The sequence below is a fragment of the Petromyzon marinus genome, chromosome 16 (assembly GCF_048934315.1).
Source record: "Petromyzon marinus isolate PM22_M1 ecotype Great Lakes invasive population chromosome 16, UKy_Petmar_22M1.pri1.0, whole genome shotgun sequence".
Taxonomy (NCBI): Eukaryota; Metazoa; Chordata; class Hyperoartia; order Petromyzontiformes; family Petromyzontidae; genus Petromyzon; species Petromyzon marinus.
In genome coordinates, this window is record NC_133682.1 from 15657715 (window position 1) to 15677441 (window position 19727).

Below are 19727 nucleotides of genomic sequence, written 5' to 3' on the forward strand. Positions count from 1 at the left end.
ATCCTTGCAGTCACGAAAGCTTTAAATCTAGAAAGGATATCAAGGCGCAGCCGAGGAATGGAGAATATCAGTACAGGGGCATGAAGGTGGCGTCGCTGCTTTTTGCAGATGACGTCCTCGTTGCCTTGTCAGTCAGTGATCTCCAGCGTGCACTTGAACGGTTTGATGCCGAGTATGAAGCAGCTGGGATGAGGATCAGCACCTCCAAATGTGAGGTCTTGGTTCATTCCCGTGAGATGGTGGATTGTTTTGTCCAGGTGAGGGGGGACAGCTGGCCTTGGTGGAGGAGTTTAAGTACCTCGGGGTCTCTTTTGCAAGTGATGGTAAGTGGGAACGGGAGGTCGGCTGGCAGATCAGTGCAGCATCATCAGCGTTGCGGGAACTGTACTGTTCCATGGTAGTGAAGCGAGAGCTGAGTTCTCGAACAAAACTATCAGTTTACAGGTCGATCTACATTTCCACCCTCACCAATGGTCATGAGCTTTGGAAGCTGACCGAAAGGATGAGATCGCGGGTACAAGGGGCCGAAATTAGGTTTATCGCAGGGCTGCTGGGCTCACCATCGGTGATTGGGTGAGGAGCTCGGTAAACTGGAAAGCCTCAAAGTCAAGCTGCTGCTGCTGCTCTGGATTGAGAGGAGCCAGTTGACGTAGTTTGGGCACCTGTTAAGGATGCCCCCCAATAGACTCCACCTGGAACTTACCAGGCATGTACCACTGAGTGAAGACCCCGGGGCTGGCCCAGGACACGCTGGCGGAACTATCTCGCTCGGCTGGCCTGGGAACGCCTGGAAATTCCTCAGGGAGAGTTCGAGTCTGTCGCCAGGGAAAGGGAGGTCTGAACCGCCCTGCTCAACTTGCTGACACTGCGTGTGACAGTTTTTTTGTTGGACATCGAACATAAATTTAAATAAAGAAGCAGAATCACTTTTAATTTCAACTCAACAGATCTCAGTTCACACAGGAGATGTGTGGCCTGAGATCTGATTACTTTTGCTCGTACTGATAATAAATAGTAACTTTTTCAAAATTTACATAAATTCAGAATCCAGTAAGTTATTGTACCTGAGCGCAAATTCATTTTGGTAAAAATGACTTGTCACATTTTTTGCGAAATTTTTGAAAATTAGTGAACTGTGACCTTTCCTTCCAGTTTATAAATGTTAATAAAATTTGTATTCACATCAATACATAATCTAGTAAGTCGATACTTATAATAATCGCATCATTTCTACAACAATTGCATATTTGCAACAAACATAAGTTGAGAACCAAGTGTTTATATTTTTTATTCACTCTCAGGCGAGGAAAATGAAAGTTTAGAAAACCAACTTTTGATTGAAACATTTCGTTTACTTTCTTCCTGATAGAAAGGTAACTCAAACAGCTCTTATAATGCTACGATAAAGGTGACTTACAATTGTATTTTTTTCAGGTTTGCAATAAATTACTCTCAGAGTACATTACATTCGGCACATCATATACATAATTTAGATTTCATTCAGATGAATGCAAAAGAGTCTGCAGATGAAAGAAGACATCGATTAAACAGCAGAGATGGCATAATCGACATAGTCAAGAAACACTGGATTGCTTACGACGTGAATATACCCGTCATATGACGGCCAATTACACGAGTTAATGTTGTTCACGTGGAGCAGATGTGTGGACTAAGATCTGTGAGATGTATGACTGAGAGAAGCAGAGAGAGGCTCAGCAGAGATTTATTGAGAGAGGAGCAAACATGGCACGATAGGGGTATGGAGTGAGAAATAAGCTTTGAAGATATAAATATAGAGCATTTGAGAGGTGGTGAGAGGGAAATAGAAGAAGAGAAGGGTAAACTGGCAGCATGAATGACATGCTGCCTATGGCAGGCTCATGCTACAACATTTTGGAAAGTGTAGACATCTGACATCTCCGATTTTATTATCCATTCTATCTCTTTTTAGCATCTATATTTACATACAAAGGATAAGTGCCAATTACTCAAAACGTCGTCTATTATATAAGGCCACAGTGGTATTGACTGTGTGGAGATTTTTGTTTGTTAATTAGGAGGTTGTGTGGCATAGGGGGCTGATGCCAAGCGAGAGAAGCGAGCTGGTAATATTGCAGTCATGGTTTATAATCTGGCCATACCAACATTTCCTGTTGTATTTCGATTTAAAGCTTTCGTGACTGCAAGGATTCATCTTCTTTGGTTCTTTCGGTAAAGTCACGTAGAATGAGAATAAAATAATAAATTGATAAAATAAAATAACACAATAATATTCTCACGACGTTTCGGCCACAACACAAGCGGCCTTCATCAGGTGAAGGGACGAGACTGTCTGGAGGACAGCGCTGGAGTGAAAAAGCCACGCTCAGATCGCGACCTTTAAGCCTGCGTGTGGCTTTTTCACTCCAGCGCTGTCCTCCAGACACTCTCGTCCCTTCACCTGATGAAGGCCGCTTGTGTTGTGGCCGAAACGTCGTGAGAATATTATTGTGTTATTTTATTTTATCAATTTATTATTTTATTCTCATTCTACGTGACTTTACCGAAAGAACCAAAGAAGATTTCCTGTTGTGTCATTGTCCGTTGTGTTGTTTGTTTTTGTGTTCCATGGAATTTACAGAAGTTTACTTTAAATGCGTTTTACTCCCTGCCATCCAGAAAGCAAAACAAATATTTTGCCAATAACATGAAGATGTATATACATATAAAATGCTAAATACATTAGTGTGTAATAATGGTCAGTTATGCAATGATAGTCACCCAATGTATGTAGTTTTGATTATTTAAAAAATGTCACGTTGTACTTTTTAAGGCCGCTCCAATATGGGACCACCTCCCAAGATTGTTATGAATGAGAAGTTTGCGGACATTCCCATGGGTAAGAGACTGTAGATGACATGAATCACATTACTGGCAAGCAGGTAGAGTATCGGTAACAATAATGAGTCTCGATCATTGTGCGCTGGCATAATGACCCAACAATGGGGAAACAAATGCCAACTATACATTTTATTTTAATGCTTTCACTAATTTAATATGATTGAAACTATAAAATAACAAATGCAACAAAATAATATGTTATAGTATCCAAATTAAATATAAGTATATACAAGAATATCGTTAAACTTAAAACACATGTCACTATATATACAGAGAAAACAAATTGCACTGTCACTAAACTATGTGTTTATTTACTTGTAATGCGTAGTAGGTTTATGCAGCCAATGTTCTGATTCATGATTGATTCTTAGGTTGGGCCTCAATGATCTGGTCAATTTTCTGTGATAAGGCCTTATACCACCCGACACAGCCCAAATAAATTGTCATGTGGAGAAGTGTTGAATATGCCATTTATATGTGTTCAAATAATCGAAACTGTTATACACATTCCTTTTAAAACAGTATTTTTAAGACTTATATCACAAACAAAATATTTTTCACAACTCTTCTCTATGCACTAAATTCAATTTGAGAAATTGTATCAATTGAATGTTATTGTGCGACCTCTGTGTGCCGCTTAAATTCCCGGTACCATAAATGGCTAACATTAGCATGGTTGGTTACGTATGGTGCAAAAGACGCTCAACATACACCCATACTATGTTTATTATAACTGTCTACAGCCTATGGTAGACATCTTCTGTTATAGCTCACATTACTCTAATATCTTCTATAGTTTATATATCACAAGGGCAGCTATGTATTTTCTTTCTACTACACTTAAATCAGCTATTATCTCACTAATAGCCTTTCGCCCATCCAAGGACGGGTGTATTTCAGTAAATCTGAAGTTGATGCTGAGGAGGGGGGAGGAGGCGCCTCGCCTCCCCATGTGGAGTGATGTCACCCGCTAATTAATATTAATGGTGGGGGATGTCCATTTGGAAGACATCACCTCTTCATGATTATTAATGTGGGGGGTTGTTTGACATGGAGTGACGTCACCTGCTCATGATTTTTAATGAGGGGATGTACTACATGTGGAGTGACGTCACCCGCTCATGATTATTAATGAGGGGGGGGGGTCAATGTGGAGGATGCCACCTGTTCATGAGTATTAATGAAGGGGGCTGGCCAACTTGGAGTGACGTCACGCGTGGGACACAGACATTCTTGCCTCATTATAGTAATAATTTCTGTCACGAACATAATTATAAAATATTAAAACTATCGAAATGTAAAGCAGTTTTTATTCTTGTTATGGTAAATGTAATGTACACATGCTACGAATTACAGATGTCTGTTGTCATTCTTTACTAACATTGTCATCTTCTAGATATTTACACGTTTGGAATTGGAAATGTCTACAAGGAAGAGCTCGTGTCAATTGCTTCCCAGAAGAAGGGTGAACGGCATTCATTTATGTTGCTGAATTACAGAGAGCTTCAGAAAATAGGGATTGTTAATACAGGTTTGTTACTATTGACACCATCAGAATTCATCATTTGGCATGTTTACTTTTATAAAGTGCTCATACATTAATACATATTGCACGTATACATGTGTAGTGAGCGACTTCCGAGACACGTCGTGTAGAAGGCTTATTTATTCTCACACTTTAAGCACAACACTGGGCGATACATCTATGTAACATTCTACGTAGCTACACATAGCCGACCCTTCTACAGAACCCCATCGTCGGCATCCAACTACACAGCTGTCTGATTAGCGCAGCGACGGCGACGATGAGGGCCTTGCAGAAGATCGGCCACGTGGCTGGACGACGAAGAGAGATGACGTCGAATGGCAGCACCGAACTTCTGGTTCGGTCTCCCTTATATACGCCCCAGCGTGGCCAAGCCCCGCCTCCGGCCATGCCCCCTTCCAGAACCTTCAAGCAGGCTCCCGGAGCTTCCCAACTAACCCCGCCTCTCACCTTTACCCCAGATCTGCCCTCCTCATAACTAGGCATTACGTAATATACCCATAACCGCGATTACCTCTTCAGGCTGACAGGTGGCACCCTGTCATTACATCACCCCCCCCCCCATGTTTAAAAGATAGCTGTCCCGGCTAATAATAATAAAAAAAACACACGTGAGGCAGAAATAAATTCCACCATGAACTGGAATAACTAACCCAACTAAATTTGTTTAAGGCAGAACGATTCGCAATGAAAAGGGAGGGACTCAATCAGCAGCATAGGAATGTAAGAGAGACAAAAAGAGGAACATAGAGGGAAAAAAATCCCTTTCTATATAAAACGCGAGCGCAGTCCCCCCAATTTTCCTCATACACACAACGGAATGTTCTTAAACATTTAGACCGAGTCCTCGATGCCAGTCCTACCATGGGGACAATCTTCGTCTTCTTCACAGAAGATGTGGGCTCCGCCCAAAAATTCGAAGAAGGCGGTTCCACTCCCGGCTTCACAGGCGTCGTGGGCCCAGTCGGAGTAAGTGACTCCTTGCATTCAGTGAGATCACAGGCCCCGCCGACCTTCAGGGGTTCAGAAGCTGTGGGCTGCACAATACAATCCTCCTGACTCATGCTCTCCATTGGCGTTTCCCCCAGCTCGTCAGACACAACAGACACAATTTGGAGATGAGGTGTCAGTTGAAGGAGGAATATAAGGCTTCAACTGTGACGGATGAAAAAACCAACGGCGATGGCCCACTCGCATACGCACGCACTGCGGCCGCTTGACTTCGATCACTTCCACGGGACCTTGCCATGGCCGATGCAGCTTAGGGGATTTTCCCAATGGCACTTGTGGGCAATGCAAGCATGCCCGATCCCCCACAACCCGCTACAACACATGGTCCCGCCGCCCCGCATTCCATTCGTTAGCCACCTGTGCTTTGGCGGTGTTTAATTTTGCCACCTCACGAGCTGCTAAAACACGTTCTAGAGACATTTCTGAAGGCGCAGGCAAATTGGAGTTTTCCTTTTTTTCAGAAAAACCCAATTGAACCTCCATAGGAGGTTCACTGTCCCTCCCGTACATGAGAAAAAAAAGGCGAAAATGCCCGTGGAAGTGTGAGGAGCCACCCTGTATGCGGCCAACACTCCCGAAATATGCAGATCCCAATCAGTTTGGGCCGTGCTAACTGCCTGACTGAGCATAGATGTGAAGGTCCTATGCAGCCATTCCACCATCCCATCCATCTGGGTGTGATTACGGGGACGTTCGAAGTGCCTAGCGCATCACAAACTTCCTGTAGCAGCTTAGAAGAGAAATGTCGTCCCTGATCCTTGAGAATCTGCTCGGGGGCACCTTTATCCAATACGTATCCATGAAAAAACGCCTCAGCAAAAGAGGCTGCCAACTGGTTGGCAGAAAAAACGCCTCAGCAATAGCGGCCAGGCTATAGGCCATCGTGAAAAATACTTAACGCCTATGAAGATAAACTTGTTCCCCCTCTGCGTGGTAGGAAAGGGCCCGAGGATGTCGAGTGTGACCAACTCATTAATTTGCATAACCGAGATATACTGCTGGGACTTCCTCAGCGGCGGTTTCCTACCTTGAATGAAGTGGTACACGTCGCACGACATCCCAGGCCAATAATAATCACATTGCAATGTTAGCAACGTTTTTCGCACTCCGAGATGTAAGAACTTATCCTCGTGCACTACCTGAGTCAGCTTGCCCCAGAGGGCAGTAGGATCCACAATGCGATGACGGTGCAACCTATCCTCGTCCAACATCAAAAGACCCTCCCTTAGGACCGGTCGCGGGCCGTCGGAGGGAGCAGACTCCTTGCGTCCCGCTTCTGCTGATGCCGCAAGGTGATAAGGGACACGTCTTCCATTTGCAATCTTCCCCACTCATTACGCATAAGGTGCAAAATACTGTCCCCCGGCACGATCTCGGCGGGCTCTACTCCCTCAAGTGCCACCATGACGGCTGTAGGCCTCGCCGCCGGAGGTTTACAATGACCCGCGCCAGACGCACACGTACAACCAGTCCCTTGGGGCAAACAGGATAACGCATCCATGTTACAATTTCGTACCCCTTTACGATATATCACTTGGAACGAGTACGTCTGGAGAATCTCCAGCCAACGCGAGAGCTGCCCAGAGGGCTGGTTCACTCTGAGGGAATACCGAAGGGCTGCATAATCTGTGTGAACTACAAATTCTCTGCCATAAAGATAAGGCCTATACTGTTGTATAAAGTATATCATGGCCAACAGTTCCCTACGGGTGACACAGTAACACTGTTCAGCAGTGGACAAGACGCGGCTACCATACGCGACTACCCTCTCCACTCCGTTCTTAACCTGGGAAAGGACAGCTCCTATACCCGTGTCGCTAGCGTCTGTGTCAAGCACAAATGGCAGGGAGAAATATGGGTAATCAAGTGGCGGCACGTCAGCCAGGCATTCACGAAGGTCTATAAACGCAGCCTTTTCCTCCACCCCCAACTTTAATCTCTGGTTCTTAGCTATCAAATTGTGTAGCGACTTAGCCACCGTAGCAAACTGTCGCACAAATCTGCTATAATACAATGCAAACCCAACAAAACTGCGGAACTCCACGGACTTGGGGGTCAGCCAGTCCCATATACACGCCGTTTTTCGGGATCCATGGCCACACCATTTGCACTAACAATGTGGCCCAAGTAACGCATGGAGTTCTACAGAAAATTACATTTAGTGAGCTTCAATTTCAGATTAGCCGATCACATCCGAACAAGTACAGATTGCAGTCACTGGAGGTGTTCTTCAAAAGTGCGGCTAAACACAATAATGTGATCTAAATAAATGAGGCAGGAGTCCCATTGCAGTCCAACCAAAACGAGTTCCATCAACCGCTGAAAGGTGGCCGAGGCCAAGTGCAATCCCATCGGAAGGCAGTTAAATTGTAAGAGTCCCAGGGGCGTATGGAATGCGGTTTTAGGTTTCGATGACTCTTCGAGGGAATGTTGCCAAAACCCCTATAACAAGTTGAGCGCAGACAAAAAACGCGCACCATACAATGCGTCCAGTGAGTCGTCCATGCGTGGAAGTGGGTACGCTTTTGTCATCGAGACCTTATTCAAGTTATGAAAGGCTACACAAAACCTAAGATTGCCATAATGTTTCTTAACAAGCACTATGTGCGCTCCCCAAGGGCTGGTAGAAGGAGAAATAATATCGGCGGCTAACGTCTCATCCACCGCTTCCTGCACATGTTCCTTCTCTAGAGGACTCAGTCGATACGGGTTCTGACGAATGGGGCCGGCCTCCTCTGTATCAATGTGGTGTTGCAACAGGGAGGTACAGCCAATATCAAACTTACTTTTACTGAACACATCCGAAAACTTGCGCAGCAGCGATCGTAATTCCTCCTGCTGCACCGGAGACAACGGGTTTTCTTGACACAAAACCTCTGCCTAAGTCTCATCCAATGCAACATTTTTATCCACCGCGCCAACAATCCTGTCGCGCACAATTCCATTACCCTCGTGAAACGCGGCTATCGCGTGAGCCAACACCATTCCCGCCTGAACCACAGCCGTCTCCAGGCCCGCATTGAGCACCTGCAAGAACAGCTCCTGGTTAAGGCTGCTGACTGTACGCCGAGCATCGCCAACCTCCGAGTCACCGCGTTAGACGGAGTCAACAAGACGCCTGATTCTGGATCCGCTACCTGTAACAGCTTGCAATAGCGCAGCGGCACCAACATCTGCGATCCCTGGCAAGGGCCTGGACTGTAACATTTGCCACAGTACTTTTGAGTTGGGACTGCAAGAAAAATAGTTTGCACCCGACGGCATCTCCACACAGCCCTGATTGATGAGGATCTATAGGGCATCTTACAAAAAAATCCATGCCTTAAAGGCAGGGCATCAACAGCGTCCTCGAGATCAGTACCAGCCCAACAACTGCGATCTCCCCAATCTCGACCGGGCCTCCACTTGCCCTATAATCCTCATACTACCACCATTCGCCATGATGCACGCGTTTACTACTGCCTAACAAGCTAGTTCCTCATTGGCAACAGGTCAAAAATGTAATCCGATATAATGGTGGAAGCACCTGCGTCCACCAAAACACGCACCTCAATTCCCTGGATAGAGCCCGACAGCGCCGAGGAACCCGCAGCGGCCTCGATCACCCGACGTGCCAATTTCCTCCACTGTGTCCCCGAGCTAGGCCACCCCTGTGTGACTAGCCCCTGCCGCCCGGCGGCAATACGAGTGCGATGCGGGGAGGAGATGACTCTTGGAAGCCTAGATGCCTCAGTTTGCAAAATGGGCCGGGTGTCTGTTGTGTCACGACTCGCCTGTTGGGGTTGGGATGCATCCGTTGACCGAGCTGGGGGTGCTGGAGATATCATCGGGGCCCGAAGTAAGCTTTGGTATCCCCGCGTGAAGTGCCCCGGCTGGCCGCAGCGGAAACAGGTAAGTGTGGCCCTCCGCAGCAGGCGATCCTCCTCCCCACACGGCCTCCAGTCTCTTGGCCGCCATGGGACCTCTCCCTGTCTGTGACTCTACGCTGGGATGGCAGCTGCAACGTCACCATCTGGCGGCAGATCCACGGCCGGCTGAACTGCAACACTCTGTGGCGACCACCCAATCGGCTCGCCATCGCGGCTGGATTCTCCCATCCACGCCGCCATCTGGGACCACCGGTGCAAGTTCTCATAGGCCTGCAGACATCGTGCGGCCCATCAGGATATCTGTTCGTCTTCATCAATTACTGGGAAGACGACCCCCATCTCTCGTGCCAGTCCCAACATCCTCTCCTTTACCAGAGAGTTGAGGGCCTTCAGGTCCACCGCGGGGTAGGCCGCCTCTCCCAGTGCCAATAGCACGCTGCGGTAGGCAAGGGGCATCTCAGCCTCCGCTCGCCTCCGTTGCAAAAACTTATTACGCATGTCGGAAGGCGGTTAATACACTTCAGCCATCTCAGCGTATACCTCATTGAGTGTAGTTTTCTTCCCGGCGGGTATGGCCCGGAAAACAGCGAGGGCGTCATCGTCTAACATTGTCGACAGAGCTCTCAGCCGACAGATCTGAACACAGTCCTATCATACACATGTAAATCACAAGCTGAAAATAATGGACATTTAGCTGTCTAACCCGCAGATATTTCACTAGCAATCACCACTGATTTCAAACTATTGTTAATTGGGGTGACAGTCTGCCAATATTTAATGGAAAAAAATTCAAGTTCATTATAATATAACATGTAAGGCTGCCAATTCCACAATTCATCCCATTATATTGAAGTGATATTTTATCCAATCTCACCTGAGCTATCATGGAATGGTTGTGTTACTCATCTGGCTAAGGAGGCAGTGAAGAAGATGCTTTTTTTCCTTTTCCATGCCAAAGGTTTGTTAACTCTGAGCCATTATCACTGCTGCTGCTCTACACAGCTCCGATTCTGCTGAAGCTGGAATCCTGCTGCCATATCTGGGGTGCAGTACCCAGTTTCTACATCACTGCTGCACTGGACATACAATCAATGCAAAACAGGGTGATTGATAATCCAGCACTCACCGGTTCACCGCAGTCACTCGCTCACCAGTTATCAGTCGCATCCTTATCACTCTTATATTGCAACTACCATGGTTACTATTCCTGTGAACTTCACTAATTGATTCCTCCACCAATGTTGAGGACCGGATTGACTACTTTGTCTCATCCAAAGTGTGTTCAACCACCATACTTAAAAATACGTCGTGAGTCCGCTGTGTTCCCTGCAGCATTTTTCTTACGGATTATCCTTAACTCTGGCCAGCAAAACTGAAGCGAATAACTTGCCGAGGCAAGTTATTCCACGTATGTATGTTGTACTTTTGCATTGTACGAGCCAACCATGCTAATTGGAGGTGCCATGATATTCCTTGCAATTGCGTTTGCTCCCCTTGCCCTTGTATAAGGGCAGGATAATGCCCTTATTCCATTCTGCTGGTATTAAGCATGTCCTCTACGTGTGCTGAAATATCCTAGTTAACCATTTAATGACAGCTGGACATTTGACTTCAGCATTTTTTCTGTGATGTTACAAATTCTGGATGCCTTGCTATTTTTACTTTATTTAAGGGCACTCCTTACTCCATCCTCAGATGGCTCAGAGCAGATGTTGGGGTCTTTCATGGCTGTTGCTGCAGTTTTCAATAGCTCTGAAGAGAGGGGTAATGGAGAGCAATTGATAAGATGGGAGTAGAATTATCTTCACCATGCTGGTTTCTGCTTCCTATCACTGGCCAAGTGGCCACTATTATCCCTAATTGGGCAGGAAACATTGCTGCAGAAGGCTCCCCGGAGCTGCCTTGAGTTGACAAAGACGCCCTTTTGATTTTGGCCATTTGTGAGTTCTTACTTTGCTCTTGCACCTTTCTCATCAGCGCACCTCCGGTGAACGTTGCTGGATTTTTGTCCTGCATTACTTTCTCCGGTCCTTGTCTTAATTGGACCCTTCCAACCGTGTCTTTCGCTTTTTTTGTTCTCAATTAAACACCATGTTTATCACTAATCCATTACGTCCTAATTTCCAATAGCTCTGAGGCAGATATTGGCAGAATGCTTTACAAATTCCTTGGTCCGAATCTGTCAATTCCTCATTAGAGAGAGCAGCAAATTGGTTGTTAATGTTGACTGTGTCTTGCTGTTAATGTTGACTTTGTCTTGCTGTTTTATATAATAGCGAGGGGATGTAGGAGATCTCTGGTTGGTTAATCGTTTAGATACTCTTTGGTTCTATTCGGTAAAGTCACGTAGGTAAAAAATTAAAACAACAAAAATCACGACGTTTCGGCGACAACACAAGCGGCCTTCATCAGGTGAAGGGACCAACCTGTCCAGCGGACAGCGTTGAAGTGAAGAAAGTCAAGCGCTGATCGCCTCCCTGTAAGCTGTGAGGGGGCAAACAGCAAACGCCCTGACAAAGGAAATTAGCATGAAACGCAGCACTGACAAAGCTTGGAATTAGCACAAGATGATAATACACCACCCTGGGAGTTTGGAATACCACTACTAGAATAAATATACTGTACCATTGAAATTTAGATTTGAAGCTTTCGTGCCTGCAAGGATCCATACTCATTGGTTCTATTCGGTAAAGTCACATAGGTAAAAAATAAAACAACAAAAAAATCACGACCTTGGAAGTTTGGAGTGCCACTATTTGAAATAAATATACTGTACCATTGAAATTATTTTAATGTTTAGTTCGATTTAGAACATCTTTCCAATGGTTGCTTAATTTGAAACCATCTTCTCGGTTGAAATTGTGTCTGTGTTTGTAAATCTGAATTGCCTCGTGGACAAATCTCTGATGATAACCTGTCGGTTTGCAAAGGACCTTGGTATCGGAGAAAATTATATCTTGATCACCCACAGCGTTGAAACAATGATCAGCTATGGCAGAAGAATTCGTTCTACCGTGTTTCAAATCTGATTTGTGCTCGCGAATTCTGGCAGAGACATGTCGTTCCGTCTCCCCGATATAGCAATCACCACAAGTGCAGCACAATTTGTAAACCCCGGGGTACTGTAAATCAGGAATGACATCCTTCACGGATGGGATCAGGGCATGGATTTTGTGTACTGTATTGAACCGGACCAGGATCTTGTGTTTGTTTAGAATTTTGGAGATCTTTTTAGTAACGCCTGCTATATATGGTAGTGTGATGGTTTTGACCGGAGTATCAAGTGGTTGTTTCTGTATGGAGGGAGAAACAGCTTGGCGGATGGTACGGTCAGAGTATCCACTTCTCTTGAGGGCCAGATGTACGTGTTTTAATTCACTGGCCAGGTGGTGTTGGTCCGAAATGCAATGAGCCCTGTGGTATAACGTTTTGATGAGAGAATTATTTTGAGTCGGGTGGTGGTGGGAATCAGGTTTCAAGTAGGAATCTGTGTGGGTGGATTTCCTGTAGACAGAATGTCCCAATGAGCCATCAGGTCTCCTCTCAAACAGAACATCCAAGAACGGCAACTTGCCATCTTTCTCCACTTCCATGGTGAATTTGATGGCGGGATGTCTGGAATTGATGTGGTGTAGGAAGAGGTTCAAAGCTGGGAGGCCATGTGGCCAAATGACGAAAGTGTCGTCTACATATCTCTTCCACAGGGAAGGTCTGAGGGTGGAAGTCTGGATGGCGTCTGATTCAAATTTCTCCATGAAAACATTGGTGATAAGGGAGAACCCATGGGGGTACCCTCATTTTGTATGTAGAAGGTGCCATTCCAAGTAAAGTAGGTATTGGTGAGGCAGTGTCTAACCAGCGCAGGTGTATCGGGGTCTAGTCCATGTTGTACCAAATTTTCAATTATTCCAATGGTATCAGGTACTGGGACCTTGATGAACAGAGAGACCACATCGAAGCTGACAAGGATATCGTCGGGGGACAGTACAACGTCTTTGACCATAGAGACCAATTGGGCTGAGTTAAGTACTGCTGAGGAGGTCTTACCAGTGAAAGGTAGCAAGGTATCTGACAGAAAACGTGCTAGCTTATAGGTAGGGGGGTTGATCGTGGATACGATGGGTCGTAGTGGGGTGCCTTTTTTTATTAATCTTGGGGAGACCATAGAATCTAGGGGGTCTTGCAGCAGAAGGTTTTAGGGAGGGACGTTTAGTTGGTTCGATTAGGGAGGTCGAACTTGTGATGATCTTGTTGGTTTTCATAGTTAGGCTATTAGTAGGGTCATTTTTAAGTTTTGAGTAACTTCCATTGTTGAGTAGGTTCTGGATTTTGTTGTTGTACGAATCTTTATCCATAATTACAGTGGCGTTGCCTTTGCCGGCTGAGCGGATGACTATATCATTTCTATTTTTTTAATTCGCGAGTTCAGAGCATTCATTTTTGCTGATGTTGCTAATGGGTTTCTTAGCATTCTTGAGAACAGTGGCTATTTCAGCTCTCGCAACGTCTGCTTGGATGTGCCTTATGCCTTTGAGGGCTACATCGACCTGAGAGATGATATCATCTACAAGGATATGTTTCGGGGTGACAGCAAAATTTAGCCCTCTAGCCAGTACTGTTTTCAAATTGTCCGAAATCGGGGTGTTTCTCTGATTAATGACGATTTTGTTGACGTCTAGTTTGTTATATGAGGGACTGGGTTATTCTTCGATAGGTGGTTGAATTTAGAAATCAGGTTAGCTTTGCATTTGACTGAAAGTGAATCGGCAGAAGAAGCAGTCATGTTGTCTACGTGGTTCCAATCAGAAGGTGACATTCTTTGTGTTAACGTTAAATGTGCTTGTAGGAGAGTCCTGTCTAAAGTATCGAGTTCAAAACGGAGTAGCCTTATCCTCTCTTAGATTAAAGAAAGGCTAGCCTTAAACACAATCTGTTTAGAATTTGGTGAGGACACAGCAGCAGAAGTGAGTGTGAAGGCGATGGGTATTACCTTGTGGTCGCGGCATCTTTTGAGGAAGGTTAGCGTCTCGATGAGCTGTGACTTCTTGTCTCGTTGTCTGTTAAAACTCTAACAGATAGGTGAAAACCCTCCCCGTAGAGGCTATCAATTCTAGATTTGAAGCTTTCGTGACTGCAAGGATCCATACTCTTTGGTTCTATTCGGTAAAGTCACGTCGGCAAAAAATTTAAACAACAAAAATCACGACGTTTCGGCCACAACACAAGCGGCCTTCATCAGATGAAGGGACCAACCTGTCCAGCGGACAGCGTTGAAGTGAAGAAAGTCAAGCGCTGGTCGCCTCCCTTTAAGCTGTGAATGGTACAGTATTTTTTTTGCTGTTTGCCCCCTCACCACCCTGGGAGTTTGAAATACCACTACTGGAATAAAAATTCTGTACCATTCACAGCTTAAAGGGAGGCCACCAGCGCTTGACTTTCTTCACTTCAACGCTGTCCGCTGGACAGGTTGGTCCCTTCATCTGATGAAGGCCGCTTGTGTTGTGGCCGAAACGTCGTGATTTTTGTTTTAATTTTGACCGACGTGACTTTACCGAATAGAACCAAATAGTATGGATCCTTGCAGTCACGAAAGCTTCAAATCTAGAATTGATAGCCTCTACGGGGAGGGTTTTCACCTATCTGTTAGAGTTTTAACAGACAACGAGACAAGAAGTCACAGCTCATCGAGACGCTAACCTTCCTCAAAAGATGCCGCGACCACAAGGTAATACCCATCACCTTCACACTCACTTCTGCTGCTGTGTTCTCACCAAATTCTAAACAGATTGTGTTTAAGGCGAGCCTTTCTTTAATCTCAGAGAGGATAAGGCTACTCCGTTTTGAACTCGATACTTTAGACAGGACTCTCCTACAAGCACATTTAACGTTAACACAAAGAATGTCACCTTCTGATTGGAACCACGTAGACAACATGACTGCTTCTTCTGCCAATTCACTATCAGTCAAATGCAAAGCTAACCTGATTTCTAAATTCAACCACCTATCGAAGAATAACCCAGTCCCTCATATAACAAAACTAGACGTCAACAAAATCGTCATTAATCAGAGTAACACCCCGATTTCGGTCAATTTGAAAACAGTACTGGCTAGAGGGCTAAATTTTGCTGTCACCCCGAAACATATCCCTGTAGATGATATCTCTCAGGTCGATGTAGCCCTCAAAGGCATAGAGCACATCCAAGCAGACGTTGCGAGAGCTGAAATAGCCACTATTCTCAATAATTCTAAGAAACCCATTAGCAACATCAGAAAAAATTAACGCTCTGAACTCGCGAATTAAAAAAATAGAAATGATATAGTCATCCTCTCAGCCGACCTACTAATAGCCTAACTATGAAAACCAACAAGATCATCACAAGTTCGACCTCCCTAATCGAACCAACTAAACGTTCCTCCCTAAAACCTTCTGCTGCAAGACCCCCTAGATTCTATGGTCTCCCCAAGATTCATAAAGAAGGCACCCCACTACGACCCATCGTTTCCACGATCAACTCCACTACCTATAAGCTAGCACGTTTTCTGTTAGATACCTTGCTACCTTTCACTGGTAAGACCTCCTCAGCAATACTTAACTCAGCCCAATTGGTCTCTATGGTCAAAGACGTTGTACTGTCCCCCGACGATATCCTTGTCAGCTTCGATGTGGTCTCTCTGTTCACCAAGGTCCCAGTACCTGATACCATTGAAATAATTGAAAATTTGGTACAACATGGACTAGACCCCGATACACCTGCGCTGGTTAGACACTGCCTCACCAATACCTACTTTACTTGGAATGGCACCTTCTACAAACAAAATGAGGGTACCCCCATGGGTTCTCCCTTATCACCAGTGATAGCCAATGTTTTCATGGAGAAATTTGAATCAGACGCCATCCAGACTTCCACTCTCAGACCTTCCCTGTGGAAGAGATATGTAGACGACACTTTCGTCATTTGGCCACATGGCCTCCCAGCTTTGAACCTCTTCCTACACCACATCAATTCCAGACATCCCGCCATCAAATTCACCATGGAAGTGGAGAAAGATGGCAAGTTGCCGTTCTTGGATGTTCTGTTTGAGAGGAGACCTGATGGCTCATTGGGACATTCTGTCTACAGGAAATCCACCCACACAGATTCCTACTTGAAACCTGATTCCCACCACCACCCGACTCAAAATAATTCTCTCATCAAAACGTTATACCACAGGGCTCATTGCATTTCGGACCAACACCACCTGGCCAGTGAATTAAAACACGTACATCTCGTGGCTGGTCCCGCTCTTGGCCACGACCACCGAGAAATCTCTTTTCGTTTCTCGACCCTTCCCGTAGGATCTCACCCTGACACTTGACCACCTCCAAGCCCCCACCTGGGGCCCTTGTGTGGATCTTACTGGTCACGTGCCTTCAATGGTCAACCAGAGTGCCATGGCCTTGGGTAACCTCATCCCATGGCTGACACTCTAACACTCCCTCCTGTAGGAGTCAGCACTGCACGCCATGCGTGGTGCCACTGCGCTATCCCAGCGCTCACCAAGCCCGTCTAGGGCTGGTACTGCACCCACTTACGGGGAGTCTGCGATGACAATGCATTGCATGCCGTGCCTCGCTAGAGCTGGCATTACACAGTGATTCCAACTGAGTCGCAGACGTTAACTTAGGAGCAACACTATTTATTCAACACAACAGCACGAACATAACACAACCTACGCTCTGGTCTTGAATGCCCATCTAACCATGCTACGGCAGAACTAGACACGGTTCGCTATCTCGGTCCGGACCACAAGCTGGGTCCCGGACCACGTGGCTAGAGGCTTCTCCCCGACGTGGATCTTTGAACACCAACACTTGAAGAACCCGAGCTCCTCACGGAGCTCTCGTTATATGCTCCCAGGCTGGGACTGGCTCCGCCCTTAGCCCCGCCCACCTTCTAGGCTCCTCGAGCCCCTTCTCAAACGTTCCCGAGGGCTCTCCGGGACCACGTGACCGCCCCTCGGCCCCCGTCCACAAGTGCCCCCCCTCCAGAATCGTCCAGTCAAGTGACAACAGCTCAGCCAGAGTGTCATGCCCCAGAGTAACTCTGGCTGGCTGACGCTCGCTCTCGCTCCCTCACTGGGAGCCGGCACCGCACACTGCTCGCGGTGCCTTCGCGCTAACCCGCGCTCACCCAACCACCGCTAGGGTTGGTACTGCAGCCCGCAACCCGGGCTGCCCGCAATGACAACATTACCGGCCGTGACTTCACAAATCCCGGCACCACACAGTGACAAGTATAGTCACTACACCTGTATATAGCTAGTTCAATTTTAATGTGCAATTTTATTGAGGGACTGTGTGTTGTCTTGCTGTGGTCTGGGACTGTTTTGTTGTTTTACTGCCTTGCTCAAGCTTGCATTTGTTGATGGGAAATCGGCAGGAATTGATGTTCTTTTGTAATTTGTACTGATATATTTTTTTCAAATTAGCGACTTGCTTAACTTTCCTATACTCTGCATTCCTCTAGGTTTTTGTATTGTAACTTTCTGACCCACCTCTACTGGATATCTGTGAAAAAAATCTTCATAGCTCATCTTATTATTCCAGTATAAATAAAGATTCCGATTACTGGGTGCCATTCTATTTGGGCTGGTGTGGCTGCCTGATCAAGGACAATGGCCTTCCAGCAAGATGGGAAGCGCTGTCTGGGGCCCCTGACCACAGGACAGTGTCATTCCCTGTGGTAGTTTCACGAGCACCGAGTCACTGTGCCTCCTGGACTCCCAAGATGATGATTTCTGCCCTCTAAAGTTTTTTTCAGAGGATGAACATTGCACCAAGTTGGAAAAACGTTCTCATGTTCTACGTACCCACCCGCAATGGTTTGCACGGCCTCAGGCTTCTTGTCTTGTTCACCATAATACGCTTATCACAGCTGGCTGGTAAATATCCAGTGGCGTAATGTGAAAGCACACGTAGTGGTGGGACTCGTGACTCCTAAATACTCTGCACTGATTAAATGCAGAGCTATGCCTTGAAACTTGTTACAATGGTGTAACAAATAAGTGTGTACATTATATTGGCGTGCACTAAAATAAGTGCTCATTCCATTTAGACTCAAATGTAATCATGCAGTGTCTTTAAAATGCAACGTGTTAATATACGTATTTTTTACAGATAAAACATTATACTACAAATGTGGTATTGCAACATATCATGAAGTCTTCAGGTTATCTCGGATCTTTAATGGAAAGGCCACAAATATTACAGAATGGCCCTGGCATGTTCGAATACAAATAGGAGAGGTAAGTTGACAGTGCAAAGACCTTCACTGAAAATAAGTATAATAATGGTGAAATATAACAGAATTATGACATGGATGTCACCACTTCATATAATGCATTAACTAGCTTGATAGTACATTCAAACTGGAGGAAATGTCAGAAAGCAAACAGACAGCAAGTTGTCTGAAACCACAAAAGACTTATGGAGGAAAAAGAGAGCTAGAAAAGGAGACTGGCTAAATAAATTTTTAATACACAGAACTCTGTAGATTGATTAGGAGAGGAATAAAAAATACATATGAAAGTACAACAAAACAAAGATTATTGACTGATAAAAAAGCGTTACCTTTTCTCGCGTAAATACAGTGTTAGGAAGTTAAAACACCAACAGACGCCAATCATGTCCGCATTAACCACACATACTTGTGGGAAAATGCAGAAGATACCTCTGGTTGAGCAGTTATAGCTATCAATTCAATGGTCTTTGCATTGTCTTTGTACTGCTCACGTTTTGGCGGTCTTTGATGCAGGACTGATGATACATTGCCATAAGAGACTATTTCTGGTGCAAGCCAATCAGTTTCAAGGATTGCATATATGATCAAGGCAGATTGTTCGTTTGCCACAAGCATATGGTAAAGTATGCAAACATAATGCCTTGTATTGTCTATTTGGTGTTTGAACATCTTAATACCTGTATGTATTTATTCTAGAAAAGGTTAACCTTTTTTTCATGCAATATCTTGATACTGGGAAAATGGTCCCACACCTACAAGTACGATTGATGATGTCATAGCAAGCAATGAGAGCAGAAACAAGGATGTTTATTATTAGCAATTGCAAATGGCTGCCATTCGGGATAAAAATGGAATAACTCATAGACATAATATTAAACTTAGGGCAGGGATTTTATGCAGATCTCTAGCAGAACAATGCACATAGCACAGGAAATAGACCCTATCTGCCAGGTGGAGCTTTCAGGTATAACGCTTGAAGCCAACTCGGCCCTTCGCCGCACGGAAGATGGGAAAGCTTTTGGACGATATGGTATAAATGTGGATGTCATCAAAGAAGCGAGACTAACTGATGGGACTAATTCTTATAATCTGTTACATTCTATGTAAACATTCAACTCGTCTGAACTAATTCGGTTTCAA

General features: G+C 45.3%; 1 protein-coding gene across 5 annotated transcripts in view; it reads left to right on the top strand.

The window, feature by feature from the left end:
* The window catches only part of LOC116942790 (complement factor B-like), a 103157-nt gene that overhangs the window by 47554 nt on the left and 35876 nt on the right, over positions 1-19727 (top strand). For 3 of the 5 annotated variants that reach the window (XM_076067560.1, XM_076067559.1, XM_032955047.2), the window contains exons 10-12: positions 2813-2878; positions 4277-4411; positions 18464-18591. In XM_076067560.1, coding sequence (XP_075923675.1) covers positions 2813-2878; positions 4277-4411; positions 18464-18591 — 329 coding nt within the window. Of the gene's footprint in view, positions 1-2812; positions 2879-4276; positions 4412-18463; positions 18592-19727 lie in introns of those variants that run through there. The other 2 variants (XM_032955049.2, XM_076067561.1) reach the window with 1 other exon arrangement.